The sequence below is a fragment of the Rhipicephalus microplus genome, chromosome X (assembly GCF_043290135.1).
Source record: "Rhipicephalus microplus isolate Deutch F79 chromosome X, USDA_Rmic, whole genome shotgun sequence".
Lineage (NCBI taxonomy): Eukaryota > Metazoa > Arthropoda > Arachnida > Ixodida > Ixodidae > Rhipicephalus > Rhipicephalus microplus.
In genome coordinates, this window is record NC_134710.1 from 99,189,149 (window position 1) to 99,204,138 (window position 14,990).

The 14,990-nt window shown below is 45.3% G+C and overlaps 1 protein-coding gene across 3 annotated transcripts in view; it reads right to left on the reverse strand.

Annotated features, from left to right (window-relative positions):
• Positions 1-7,093: 7,093 nt before the first annotated feature.
• The window catches only part of LOC119176310 (uncharacterized), a 39,085-nt gene continuing 31,188 nt past the window's right edge, over positions 7,094-14,990 (reverse strand). For 2 of the 3 annotated variants that reach the window (XM_075877316.1, XM_037427530.2), the window contains exons 2-4: positions 11,679-11,746; positions 10,094-10,581; positions 7,094-8,503 (exon numbers count right to left, since the gene is read on the reverse strand). In XM_075877316.1, coding sequence (XP_075733431.1) covers positions 8,291-8,503; positions 10,094-10,581; positions 11,679-11,739 — 762 coding nt within the window. In that variant the 5' untranslated portion in view covers positions 11,740-11,746 and the 3' untranslated portion in view covers positions 7,094-8,290. Of the gene's footprint in view, positions 8,504-10,093; positions 10,582-11,678; positions 11,747-14,007; positions 14,304-14,990 lie in introns of those variants that run through there. The other variant, XM_037427531.2, reaches the window with a different exon arrangement.

The window sequence follows — 14,990 nt, forward strand, 5'->3', positions numbered from 1 at the left end:
TTGCCATTTCTAATAAGAATTTAAAAACAAAAAAAATGCCATGAATTGAAAAAGTTTTTGTTATGCGACACTCACTCTTGTGCCTAACTGGTTTCTCCTACGCCATGTTATTCTCTTTTCAGTTTCTCGTTTTTTTTTACCTTTTCATGTCATGCTATTTATATAAATATATATAAATATATTTTACAGTTTATATTTACGATTGCATTTAGTTGATGAGAGCATTGTCATTTACTTATATCTGTATTTGATTTTTTAACCTTGTATTCTCTTATTTTCGCACTGTTGTTGCCAATCAAATACTTATGTTTACATTTTATGGGAGGTCCCATTTCAGTGTATACTATGGGACCTCCTTCTGTATATTCTTTTTTGTACATCTTATTATGAAATAATAAAACTTGATTTGATTTGATTTGAAGTGTTCTGGCTACCATAGTTATGGCTTTCCGGTGGTTCGCTCGGGTCGCAAGGATGACGTTGGCGGTGTGCACTGCGTCGCCTCGAATCGGTTGTCCGAGAGCGTCATTGTGGCACCACACATTAGCGGAGCTTCGCGCTCGGTGGGCTTCGTCCGAATTAACCAGATTGTGGCCAATTATGACCAAACTAACGATATTTTTATTGCAATAAACAATATATATATATATATATATATATATATATATATATATATATATATATATATATATATATTGGCTGGGACTGGAGAACACGTCCGAATTATCTGATTTTCCGCACTAACAAGGGTCGAATTAACGAGTTTTTACTTATTCGGTTTCTTTATTCAGTTCCTAATTCTGGTTTTTCATCATTCTAGAGAAGGCATAAATATTGTTTAAGAAAATGTAGAATTTCAGTTTTCCGGGTACGCAAAGAACACTTCGCTTATTTCTGTTGAACTTCGCTAGCAATGCACTGATGATAGCCCGTGAGGTTTCACACGCGCTGTAAAGAAGACTGCTTCTCCAGCGGTGCCGCCGCGGTGGTCTAGTGACTAAGGTACTCGGCTGCTGACCCGCGGGATCGAATCCCGGCTGCGGGATTTGGGTCGCGGGATTGAATCCCGGCTGCGGCGGCTGCGTTTCCGATGGAGCTGGAAATGTTGTAGGCCCGTGTGCTCAGATTTGCGTGCACGTTACAGAACCACAGGAGGTCGAAATTTCCGGAGCCCTCCGCTACGGCGTCTCGCATAATCATATGGTTGTTTTGGGACGTTAAACCCCACACGTCAATCAATCAATTCTTCTCCAGCTAGCTGCAAAAGGAGCCTTCTTAATTTCATCCAAAAACTTTTTCATTGAGTAGATAAGAGAGTGTAGAATTCTGGTACGACACCAATCGTACGGATATATAGCGCGAGAAAATAAAAAAAAAGCATAAGACTGATCTGCACCCGTACCTAAGCCAAGAATACAGCAAAGCCATAATAGAACCGCACCATTCAACAATTGCGATACAAAAAAGTTTGCGCGAACTTCAAAATATATCTACAGTTCAACCATTCTGAAGTACAGTGCCCGGATCAGCGAGCGCACTCCACCCCAATAAAGGCTCGTGCGAGCGGCACAGGCACCTTGAATACGTCGAGGACAGCCCTGGCCTGCGCCACGTTGACTGCAAGCTGCAAGCCGGCAGTCAGGTTGGTGACGCGTCCGTCGATCTCGCCGTCAAGCTGCAGGGGCTGCCGCGGGCCGGCGGTGTAACGGCTCTGCACGAGCAGCTCGTCGACGCCCAGGCCTCCCGACAGGGTGAGCACGCCGCCGCTGATCGACGCGCCCACGTCTCCGCGCCGTTCCAGCGCCGGCAACCCCAGCACGCGCACGTCGTGCACGCGGCCGCCCGGGAAGCGCAGCTCGCCCGGAACGCGCAGCGGCGTCAGACGCTCGACCAGCGCCGCGTTCAGCCGGAACACGCGCAGCATCTCGTCCACGATGGCGTTCCCTATGCGCGTCGTGTCCAGCCCCCTGTGGCGCGGCGGCGTGACCCACGCTGCTGAGTGCGGAGAAGAAAAGCCCACCCGGCACAGGATGGATGCGATGCTCTTCCACGCTCAGATATATAATTGGCCCCCTTGGGCACACGCACTCTGGCATTGCTTTATCGTTCAACTTAGGAGCATATATATTTCTCAGCGGTAAGCTTGTCGGTTTAGCAGGATACGCTCAAGTGACAGTTTTACGTCTCATGACAAAGGTAAAAAGAAAAGTTACAAGAAGTTCGTGCAATAGTGGCGCTTCTTTTGTAACAAGAACCACTTTAACAGTGGTACAGTTCACCCAGTCAAGCAGCTCCTCGGTGAATCGTCTCAATAGTGATTATGTGTTTATTTGGCGAGTATATTAGTGCGTGCTGTTTCCACAGTGTTCCCAATGCCTAAGGCGTTTCTTCCGCAAAGTTGTGATGTACGCTGTATGACCGAGTCAGGGCACAACGTGCACAGACGCGAAGGACGAGAAGACGGAACGCGTAGCAATGACTGCTATAACCTCCATTCACGTTCCTGATATAGTTAATGTACCTTCATAGAAGAAGCAAAGTAGGGGGGCGAAAAAAAAACACGATGTGTTTTCATCATGTTTGTTCGTTCCCCATGTTTATGTTGAGCTCAGTGGATAAGTTCTGACCTATACGCAACACGACGCTGTCTTTCAATCAAAGATTTCGGGATTCCCATCTTCTCGTCATTCGCCCATTCGCTTTGTTGCACTTATGCGAACGTTTCGAACCTACTAGGTTGTCATTACACCTTCATACGGTAGATTGTGTTTTACAGCAAAAGCCTGCTTATACATGAGCGGTATCTACTGTATACAGCCACTACTTGCTTGCTCAGTGTGAATGCAATACTGTAAATTGGCACCAGTAGCCTAGGCGGAGCACGGCGTTTGCGGCAATGTTGGTGTAGAGTATTTTAATTTGACCTGATAAGTATGTGAAGCGTGGTACTGTTGTGATCTTTAAAGTTGAAAAACTGGATCGCATTTTAGTGACACGGGCGCACAGCACAAACGAGACGTTCGAAATACCAAACTAAGTTCTGGGTTTTTTAGGTGCCGACACCATGAAGTGTTAGTGTGACCTGTGGATTAATTTTCACAACGCGATCTTCTTGAACGTACAGAGTTGACACGTATGCGACCATTTTGCGTTTCGCCCACATATGAATGCGGCCACTGCAGCCAACTATAGTAGATATACACCCAAAATTGCGCAGGGTGAGAAACTTTCCTTCCCATCTACATTTTGATATTTTGCATACTGCTGTTATAGTTGCCTAAAAGCACCGTCACGAAAGCTCATATATAGCTAAAACTTACCGGGCACTAACTATATAAATAAGGAAGCAGCGAAGGCAGACCAGTTTATTGAAGAAGATATTTCGCTTCCCCTTAGCAGTAAGAAATTCACCACTTCCAGACTATACAACAAATACACACATAAAAAGGAAATCCAGAAGGATGCTTAAGCTTCATCTATGGCGTCGTTGAGCCTGTGACTCACGGACATATGTAACGTCCTGAAAACATCTGAGCCATCATCGGAGCCACAGCTAAGAGCACAAGATACACAAATAGGGGGTCAGCAGCAGCAAAGAGACCCCCGCAACTGGTGGTATCCGTGGCCCAGGTTGGGTTCAATTCCACCTCGAACCTGCGTTTTATTATTTGCATCCATCGGAATTTTTCGCTCATGGACAACGGCGCTGACACCGCATTTTGGGCGACATGGGCTCAGTAACGCTAGCGCGTTTCTATCTGGCGGAACGTTGAAGGTGAAAGTACAACCTTTTTCAAGCATTAACTCTGATATTTCGCAGCTTAAGGACATTTAGGTTAAATCGAAGGCAGTACATGCCGCATAAAGCGGCTGTAACGTTTAAAAAAGTTAATCTAGGGTGAAATTGGCATCATTGGCTCGCTCAGTGGATATGGTGGGAAAACAACGCGCTGTCCGATTTCGCAGATAGTTATTGTGAACTGCTGCGCTCTATGTTTAGCTTTCTAAGGTACTCGGCTGCTGATCCGCAGGTCGCGGGATCAAATCCCGGCGGTGGCGGCTGCATTTCCGATGGAGGCGGAAATGTTGTAGACCCGTGTACTCAGATTTGGGTGCACGTTAAAGAACCCCAGGTGGTCGAAATTTCTGGAGCCCTCCACGGCGGCGTCTCTCATAATCATATAGTAATTTTGGGACGTTAAACCCCACAAATCAATCAATCAATCAATCAATCATGTTTAGGTTTAGTGTCTTAATGCAGTAACTGTGATAACATTTCTTTGCTGGCACTGCCTGGCACCTTGGCGCGGTTTCGGCAACGGACGCTTGTTCGTAAAGTTATCTTGGTTGATCTGGCGAACAAAATGGGGATTGTGTGCGCGGCGGTGGTCCTGATTTCCGGGGTGGTCCGCACTCGAAGGATGCTCTCCGGTGAACGCATGTGTGAGTACACTGTCCGTTCTATCGTTCCAATCGCTCGTCGTCTGTCTTTTCTCGCTTTCCTCGGGAGACAGATAATAGTTGTTTGGAGCCCGCTGAAGCCTGATACGTGGGTACGACCATCTGTTCCCTTCTGCGTGTCAGCACTTGCTTTTGCTCTTAATCTACATTTCAAAGCAGCCGACCTTGGCAATAGAATGCGGCTAGCACGTGACTCAGATAAGCCAGGTCAGTATAGAGGCAAGAACAAATCTAGATTTTTCGTTATTTTAGTACTTTTTTTCCTTACTTGCGTTGAATACGACGTGTTTGTACAAACAAAGACGCGCCCCTTCGCGTTGAAATGGCTCGCGCATGTCCAGTTCAAGGCTAGCTCGTTTGCGCTTTCACGCTCTACTGCATGCAATTAAAAACAGCCCAATTAAACGGCGTTCTCCCTGAAGCGAGACTTAACAACGAGACGAAATGCTACCTGCCGACGAGAACGTTGAGCCAACGACAGCGATGGTCCGTGCGTTGTTTGCGGATAAAAAGTTTTGTCGTTAGAAAAGACAACACTGATTATGAGTGTGTGTGGGAGGGGGGGGGGTAAATAGACCATGCACTCTTGAAAAAAGAATTCGCTGTTGTAAGGAATAGATGGGAGCAAAAACTACCTAGGCTAAATTCTGCTAAACGTGGTCAACCCACCGTTCAAAGAAGGTAACGTTTCTCATAAGTGCTTTTTCTCTCCCACCAAACAAACGTGTTCTCGCACCAAGCTAACTAAGTTTCCGGCTGTGCACCTATATTTCATTCACCACTTGTTGAATGTGCCCCGGTGTGTTACTAACTACTGCCCTTATATATGCATGATCATTTGTTTCACTTCTGATAAAATCTGTTAATTTGACTACTTTCCGTTATTCATCCAGAGTTCGCTGAAGCTATTTACCTATATATCAACTTTTCAACTTAGCAGCGGGTAGGCTGCTGTGGGCTATAAATGTAAGCGTGATAGCTCGATAGCTGTAGCTTCAGAGTACCATGTCGTTGGGCTCGATTCCTGGCTGGGAGGTGGCCGCATTTTTGATATGGACGAAATGCAAAATTACTCGTTCACTTAGGCTAAAAGTGCGCATTAAATAACCACAGGTGGACAGAACCACTTCGGAGCTCTCCACATCGACTGCTTGTGTCGCAGTTTCGGGGCATTGTACCGCTAAACATAATCATCGAGTGACTTCAACGGCATAAGCCTTAGCAATTCAACAATTCGTTTCAGCGCCGTAAACACCGTGTACAATGTTTACGGAGCTCGACTGTTGAATCGAAGGTCGCGGGATTGAATTCCAGCCGTGGCGGTCGCATTTAGATGGAAACGAAATGGTCGAGGCCCGTGTACTTAGATTCAGGTGCACGTTAAAGAACCCCTGGTGGTCGAAACTGTCGGAGACGTGTCTCATGATAATATTGTGATTCTGGCACGTGGGACCCCAGAGATTATTAGTATTACCAACAACTCAACATCGCTGAGCTATAATGAGTTCAGTCTTTCTTTTTGTTTACTGACGGCCACCGCGTTGCTTTGCACACTCACCTGAAATCATCGCAAATGTCGCAAGAAACAAGAGGAAGCCTAGCGTAGAACACCGTGGCATCTCTTGGCCGTAGAAGGCCAACGCTTGACTTGAGATTTTGTAGGGGCAACTGAGCCCACAGCCGGCCTGTTGCGTGCATGAGGGGGCCCGCATGGCCGAAAAACTTTGTCAGTCGTGATGAACAATGCCTCGATCGATTATAATGAATCGGCGTTTTCACTCCAGTGGCGGGCACGTGCGCATGCGAGAATTTCAGCTGCACGAGCCTATGCCTGTCGAAACCAGTTACACGAAAAATCCTCTTATTATCAACTGTTATCGTTTTAGACCACTTGCGCATCGCTTTTCCTAACGTTCGGGTGGTCGCTTTCACCGAAGAATGCTGAAGAGCGCCGAGAATTCTAATAGGAATCTGCAGTCCCAAGCACCGCTAATGTACTCGTCAATTGCATGATATAGGCAGAAGCCACAAATAAATTTGTTTTCCTCACGGCGCCCGTGTCCCGCATGCTAGCAGGCTAGATTTCGCTCAAGCCTATTGTTTAATGGTGGGTGGAGGGCACGACAGGCTCATGAAATATGAAGCACAATCGAAGGAAAGCGCATACATCATGCGCTACTTATCGAACTTTCCAGCAGCTGACAGTGACGGAAAATAAAAATGTGGGTAACGGTTGAACTCGCTATATATCGTAGTCTTTTTTTTTCTTGTTTTCAGTAGCAAAAAGCGCCGTGAAGCGCTTACAACGAGCTTCGTTTTTTTTTTTTTCGTATAATGACTTTTTGCGATTCTCTCCCATTGAGAGACGGGAAAAGGAATACATAGTATAAGAACGCAAACATAATATAACAACACATACATGATAATAAGGCCAGACATACGTTTGAGATCATCGTAGAGGAATCTCAAACATATCTCTGACACGTTTCTGATAAACCCCCATTGAAACATATGCCGAAAACAAAACCATAGAAGCCATTATTTCACATAGATCTCTGTAAGGGTTGACGCTAAGGGCACATGGCTGTCATCAATAATTTTTAATGGCACCTGCAAAAAGCACAACTCAACGTTCGTGACACATGGGACATTTATTGAAGTAGTAGAAAATCACCGGGTGGTGTAGCGGTTGTGTGTACAGTGCAGCTCCAACTGATGTTTCCGTGCCGTGGAAACCGCGATTGACCAGTTTCACCGCGCAGCTCGTTTACGCGTGAAGGCGCTGGTTAATCATGCGTGCGATAGAATTACGATCCGGTTTGAGCGCAAAGCTACGTTGATGTGTGCTATACTCTATACGAAAAATATAATTACATTAAATACGAAAAAACCGCGAGTCGCAGCTGTGTGTTATCACAGTTATCGCGCTTTCTAGAAAAGAGAAAACGCGAAGAAGAATATATATAGTGCAGCGTTCCCACATGTCCTGTCACAATCATGTGCTCCGTACGGTTGGCACGCACTGCTACCGATATTGAAGTGAACGCACATGACGACAAATAACGGGCTATAGAAGGGAAGCTCCTTCGCAGTGATTCAGTCAAGATACTTTAGCATTTGTCTCTGTAACGGATACTGCATAAATGGCCGGCCATTTTCTGCATACCGTTGTGCTTAAGTACATATGTATATCCGCATACAATACTGGCAAGCTTGTGTTTCACGTAACATCATACGTTTTTGCGAGAATTCGAGTCTTGAGACTTTTACTTGGCTTTCCTGCTTGTTCTTGAGTTTCATTCCAAGCTTGATGAAGTCCTTTTTTTTAAGTTCAGGCACTAGAAAGTCAATTTTGCAGCACAGCGCTGTATCGCGGCCCGGTGATGCAGTTTGATTAGTGCTTCGATTGGTGGTTTTAGTTCTGGCTGTACTTGGCGTTCTTGCAATGACTGTATACTGCTCAATATTTGGCTGAAGCGCAATACTTTGAATCACGATTGCTTTCGAATATAGTAACACCACTCAGCACGCTTATAAAGCGTGTATAATTATTGCTGACGAAGTGAATAGCTGGCGCAGGAGGCGCGCACGAACACATTCGTAATGCCCTGCTAAAGTCTAAGACGGCACAGTGTACAACGTACGCGCGGATTTTATAAAAAGACCCTGAACCTGGCTATAATATCAGCTGGGCTTCATCGGGGGCATCGGGAGATGCGGCTTATTGTGCCTCGGCGAGCACGATTTTTCTCGGGCGCTTATTCGAGTTCGGGCGCGTTCTGCAGCGTGACCTTCCGCTCCCCCGCCCGTTCCCGTGGCCGCGCACGACCTAGCGCTTGCGGAACTCATTGAGCGAGGTGAGCTTGGAGCCCAGGTCCTTCATGGCCTCGTTGATGGCCATCGCGCCGTCCGTCTCCACCAGCTGGATGATGCGGCCTTTGTTGGCGTTGACGGCCCAGTTGAGGATGCTCCGCAGCGCCCAGTTGAACAGGACGCTCGCGCCCGTCGCCCGGGTGATGCGGATGTCGCTCAGGCGAGCCACCTGCGTGAACACGGGCTCCATCATAATTGAGATTCGGGCTCGGATATACACGGTGCGCGGATGCGGTAAGGCCGCACGTGCTCGAGTTGTTCACGCTGGTAGACTCGGAAATTGCGCGCATCTGAGAGCAGACCATTAGGACGTTCCGATAAGATGTAGTAGCCACATTATACATTTAGCAGAAGTTGTCTTTCTACGACGGGAAGTTGCGCGATGAGCTGTATGGCTTCATTTAGTCTACGGAAGAGCGAGTAGAGAGCGCTATTGTGCCTTGCACTACGCGGAACTTGTCGCCCGAGTGACTCTGACAAAATCTAAACAAGAACACCCATTTAGATGAAACCGAATGTTGGTTCGCATATTCTTTTTTTTTACTGGCAGGGGTCAGCATGCAAGCTATGTTGCGCATGTTCATGCAAACAAAAGTGTGGAGGTAATTGATTGTGGGGTTTAGCGTCTCAAATTCACCATATGATTATGAGACACGCCGTTGTTGAAGGTTCCGGCAATTTTCACCACCTGGAGTTCTTTAACGTGCACCAAAATCTGAATGGTTGGCATTATTTTCGCCTCAATCGAAAATGCAGCCACCACAGCCAGGATTCGATCTCGCGATGTGCAGGTCAGCAGCCGATAGTCTGAAGGCAACTGAGATATCGAACCACGCAGTCCTGAAGTTCATTGGGTACGTGGTGTAGCTTTTAATTTCGCATGCTTAATTATTAAAAGAGCACATCCGGATGTTGTATACAGTGATGCTTAGAATTATGCAAGCAAAATGCGAAAGTTTTGACCCTACAGAAGTGTGACAGCTTAAAAGCACACCTTGTGCGTAAACCTAGGAGGTTATCGCAACATGCATACCCCGATACTACACCAGCTAAGTGGACGGGGCTAGAGTTTTCATTTGATTGATTGATTGATTGATTGATTGATTGATTGATTGATTGATATGTGGAGTATAACGTCCCGAAACCACCATATGATTATGAGAGACGCCCTAGTGGAGGGCTCCGGAAATTTCGGCCACCTGGGGTTCTTTAACGTGCACCCAAATCTGAGCACACGGGCCTACAACATTTCTGCCTCCATCGGAATAGAGTTTTTATTTGCATGAACATAATAGTTTTCACTTGCATTATCTCATCTCCATCGGTTTAATGGGCTTGCATAACGTCCCGATTTCCTTTGCGTTCTGTGCAAATTTTACACATGCATAAGCACGCTCTTTACTCTCTGACTCAAAAAGTAATAATATACCGCTTGACTGAATCAGCATGGTTAGCGTAGTAAATCCAACAAACATATTCATAAAAACTCGCGTGACAAAAAACATCTACAGAGCGCAATACTTAAAAAAAGAAATTGCACCACTAATAGCACCATGGTACCATAACTTGTGCAATCCTCACAATGCATGCACATGTCTGTGTTGACCTGCTGAGGTGTCATCTTAAGGATACAGTTACGGGTCGCACTTTTCTCTTTTTTTCTTCTGATAATCACTTAGAGAGATGGACATGTCTCGTTGTTCTCATTGTTAACGCATACTATACTTGGAAAAATGACACCCCGTTGCAGAAGGCATACCTTAAGCTTGCGGAGCGAGGGTGTGCCGCTGTTGTCGACATTAATGTCCATGGAGATGCTCACGTCCTCTACCTTGGCGGCTAGCTTACCACCGAACGGTATGAAGAGCCAGGTCCTCTTCCAGTCAGACTCGAGTGCCAGGTCCCGCGCACCGAGGTGCACGAGCACGTCAAACGAGGAGTCGCCGAAGCGGAAAGTGCAGTTGTCACTGCGGTACACCGAGTTCACGCCATATAGGAGCGCGTTGGACAGTACGAATCCGTTGTACTGCAGCATACCCAGGGACGCGGGTGATATTTTGGACTGGATTGTCTCGCTTGTCTGCACCTCCTCCAAGATCTGATCCACGAAGTCGTTGGCGTCGTTGATGTCGTCCTCGACGTCGTCGCCGGGCTTGGCAGTGCTCGTCGGCGTGGTGTCGCCAGTCGCTGTGGACGTCGAAGGCACTGGCAGGTCACTGGCGACGGTTGTGCTGGTGGTCGACTCATCTGGTGAGAAAACAATTGAGCCAAACTTTAGCAGAGCTACGCATATTTACAGTACAGAGATTATTGTCTTGTAATATGCATGGTGCAATTAGAAATAAAATATGAAGGAATGAGTGAGAGCACTCACTAGTATATAACGTAAGATTTCGGAAGGGCCTGCCAGACATGGTAAGGACCTTACAGGTATATTCGTGGCTACTCGAAGCACTAAGCTTTCACTCTGACTTAGTTATTTCACTGTTGATTATGTAGGCACCCTGTAGGAATTAGTGCTTTATATTGGCTGTATACTTAGGATTGATGCATTTTGGTGCTTCTGTGTAAGGAATAACACCCGCTGTAGATTCATGTCTGCTTATGAGCTTTTAACACCCGCGGCTATTTGAGAAAACTCAGTCAACGTTTCTGTTTTCTTTTTTCAAGAAAGTGGGCCGATATAGAGTGTATTTCCTTTACGCACGTGTAATTTCTTGCTTGCATGTTTTGTTATTTGCCAAAGCGAGACCTCATCTTGTGCATACAAACTGCCCAGTTGAAGGCCACTGTAGCTGTTTGTGCTAAGAGCGTTTTGTTTCGTACCAGCCTTAACATACGCTGGCGGTGAACTTTGTTGAAATATTGAAGTTTTATAGTGACTTCCTGATGTTTGGAGGCAAATCTTATGCTGTTAAAAGTATGGAAATTGGAAGGTGTGCTTTCGCGAGTGGTTTATAATAGCTTTCTATTCTGTATCAAAGGTCACGAGAAATTGATAACTTGGAGCAAAGACACCAGTGTGTGTTTACGAGTAAACATTAGTAAGTTCCAGGTAACGCACAACAAAATGTACAGGATCCAAGCCGCTTCGTGCACAATAAGCAGGGCGGGAGGATTTGGCTATGGCAAAATAAAATTCGGCGTGATGTTCCTTCAACTTTCCATTGATCTTGATGTCTTTTTTTATAAGTCCATAATCATATTTTACAATAATCGTAACGTTTGAGTGATTGCGAAGGTTCAAGAAGGCAGTGTGTGTGGCATAAGCCATTTATCATCGTTGAAACCTTTCCAACTACTTTTGTGGATAATAAGTGTGAGTGTAGAAAACAATGAATTACCTTGGCAGAAACCACTGGCTACGAGCCAGCTCAGGAGAATCAATCGTAGTATCATGGTCATGTGGAATCTGCAAAAGAAGGAAGTATGCAGCAATTTTAGGCATTGTCTCACCAATTAAAATAAAAAATGAAGAATTTTAAGAAATCTGAAGTAAAGAAGCGCGCAGTAAACATTCCTTTTATGTACCAACTATCGCAATCATTTATGAGAATACAGGTAGCAATGCTTCGCCGAATTATGCAAGATATTCTGTCTCAATAGTCATTCAAATAAAGAGCGATGACTTTGTTTAGATATTATTATTATTATTATTATTATTATTATTTCAATAAAAAGAAAAAAACATCAATGCGAGGACTTCATGAAATCAGAGCGTCACAAACAACTTCTTAGATATGGCCGATTTCAAATCTCCTAATTAACTATCGTGCTACTATTGTGCGATTATATTTAGAGAAAACAGAATTCTTGTACTTTTTTTTTCGTAAAACCAAAAAAAGCTGCTGTATTTTGGTAATGCATGGCCTTTTCCCAAATATTCTTTATTGATTATCATACCTAATGCATATTAAATTCATGCATTCTGCGTTCCTCTTTTTGATTTACATAGTAATTTATGCGCTATACATAGATTGCAAATAATTATTTTTGTTTTTCTTCTGCTACGGTTGAATATTGTGTTCAACTATGTTGCCCAGAAAGTAAAAAAAAAAACTTATGTGTCATGCGTGTGTCAACGCTGAGATCCAAGTCAGCCGACAGTAGTACGTGTCCGTCACCCTCAGCAGCGGCGAACTTCATTTGTTAGTGTATTGCCTACATAAATAGAAATGGGATTCAGCATCCAACCTCACATCAAACAAAAAGGCAAATCTCTACTACGACGATCGAGTCTCTTACAGTCGGAAAAAAGTGATAGTACTTTGATGAGGTGCAGAATGTAATCGTAAATATTCATTGGAGTCGGAAGGCCCGAAAGAGGAGAATCATGTGCGAGAATGCTTAACCGAGCGACAGTTAACGCAAATTTTGAAACTGAGAAGGAACTACTGTGCAGTCTAATTGCCAAACACGCACCCCTCGCAATGGTTTACACCAAAGCGCGCGCTGCAGTGATCGTCGCCGGTTTTCACATCATGCCGGCAGGAATTTGCGAGGAGACTGCATGTGTTTCCGCACGATTCAAAAGCTGATGCCCAGGACATTTGAAGGCTTCAATTCAGTAACACTCACTGGTGAAGCCGAGTAGAAAAACTCCCTCCCCCAATTTTTTTTTAGATTAGGCATGTTGATTGATATGTGGGGTTTAACGTCCCAAAACCACCATATGATTGTGAGAGACGCTTAAATTTGGCATGTGTATATATCGTGCCGGGGTCACGTATACGCATGCAAATGCACGCGTGAGCATACACGCAGCATGATTGAACTTCACCCTTCCCTACTCCCGAAATAAAATTCTAGCTAGGCCCCTGGTAATGCTTCAGTGATTCTTCAGGCATGCTTGACCCAGCCAGTAACCCTGCTATCATATGGACAACCGTTGCAGTATATCGTAAACTCTTGTCATGCATTGGGCTTACCCACATATCACACTTCACCGCGAAAACGTTTTTCGCACAGAAGATATGCCTGCCAGGAGCTAAAATATCCTATCTTTCGTCACTCTGCTCCTAACACCAGGATTGAATCGTGAATTATGTATCAGCAATAAGTTTAGCTAACTACCATATTTTCTCCCCTTCTTTCTGCAGCTGCGAAGCGAATGTGTAAAAAAAAAAATCTGATCACAGGCTTACGACAAAATTATCAGTGCAAAGCCGATGCGTTAAAGTGTTAATTTGGTTCGTGTTAAAGAACTTCAAGGGAGAACGAAATTATTCTGAAGTTTTCTACTGAGACGCCCCTCGCACCGAAATGCAAACCATTTATTCTACTTCAGTTTACGTTTACGGGAGTATCTCAACTAAAGCTACAAGCATCTAGAGATAATAGTAAAATGTTACGGTCAGTTCTACAAAACTTGTATTCGATACAATCGTATAAGTCAGGAAGAAGGAAAATAACGGCACCACTGACAATGGCACTGTGCATTACATTTAAACTAATTGCGTTAGAACGTATGAACGCGCCTTGGAGCAGTTGTAATCTAATTATTAAAAAGCAAGCTGCCTCAAAGAACAGAGGGCCTTAGTTAAGTAATCGACAAATTATTGTTTCGGCAGAACCATATCAGTGTTCACTTCATGGGGGTGGGGTAAAAAGATAATAGACGCGTGAAGAAAAAAGACCCGAATAGCAATAAATGGTAGGCAACATTTCACTTACGTCGACTGTAGCCGTTCGCCCGTCTTGAGAAATTCGATACTTGTCAGCGTATCCTCAGATTCCGAGCTCCGCATCAGTGCGCACACTAGTAATATTGACTAATAAGTCAGTGCACTGGAGCGACTTCGGCTGGCGCGCGCTATGCGAGAGCAGCTCAATCCGCGAATGACTGCGACGTACCATTCGAGCGACCCCCGTTTCACGTGAGCGGACTAATGAGCAGCTCTGGTGAGCGGATCTTCGGCACCGGCGGAGTGCCAAGGCCAAATGCGCACCCGCCCCGCTTGGAATGAACTTTTGTTCTTAAAGCCGCTTTCCGCCCGAACTCCCCATCCGTCAGACCCCCCCCCCCCCTTTTTTTTTATAGGCAGACAGCAAATGCGACCCGCTGTTTATGAATGCACAGGACGCACTGGTCAGACGCTTATCTTCGGAGGCTTCCTGTGAAATGACACATAGCCCGGTCGAATACGGTCTGATTACAGTGTGCTCTGTTTCATATTGAATACGTCGACCCGATTCGAAAGCCGCATGAGCAATGCTTCTTCGAACTGAAGCGTCGTGAAAATTCGCTAACGCTATCTTCAAGGAGGGCTGGGCACGTACGGAGACAGCGAAACATACGAGCTACTCGTCGTTAGTTTGATAAAGCTAAAAAAAGGGGGAGAGGGGGATGGAGTGCTTCTGCGCATTTCTCCTTGCTTCGATTACGTAATCGCACGCAATCTCAGCTGTGAAAATGGAGCGAGTTTCAGCGATATTTTCGAAAAACTCATCGAAAATGCTTGCGTCTTTCAACGACACGTGCAAAATCGCTAGTAATGCTTGAATTGCCTATATATAAACGCTGCAAAAGAAGCGCTTAATTTTAGAAAGTGTTGGGTGCATTGAAGTTACTGTCCAAGCATTCTTTTTTTGTTTGCTCGTCTTGTTTCCCTCCCGCCGCGGTGGTCTAGTGGCTAAGGTACTCGGCTATGAGCCAC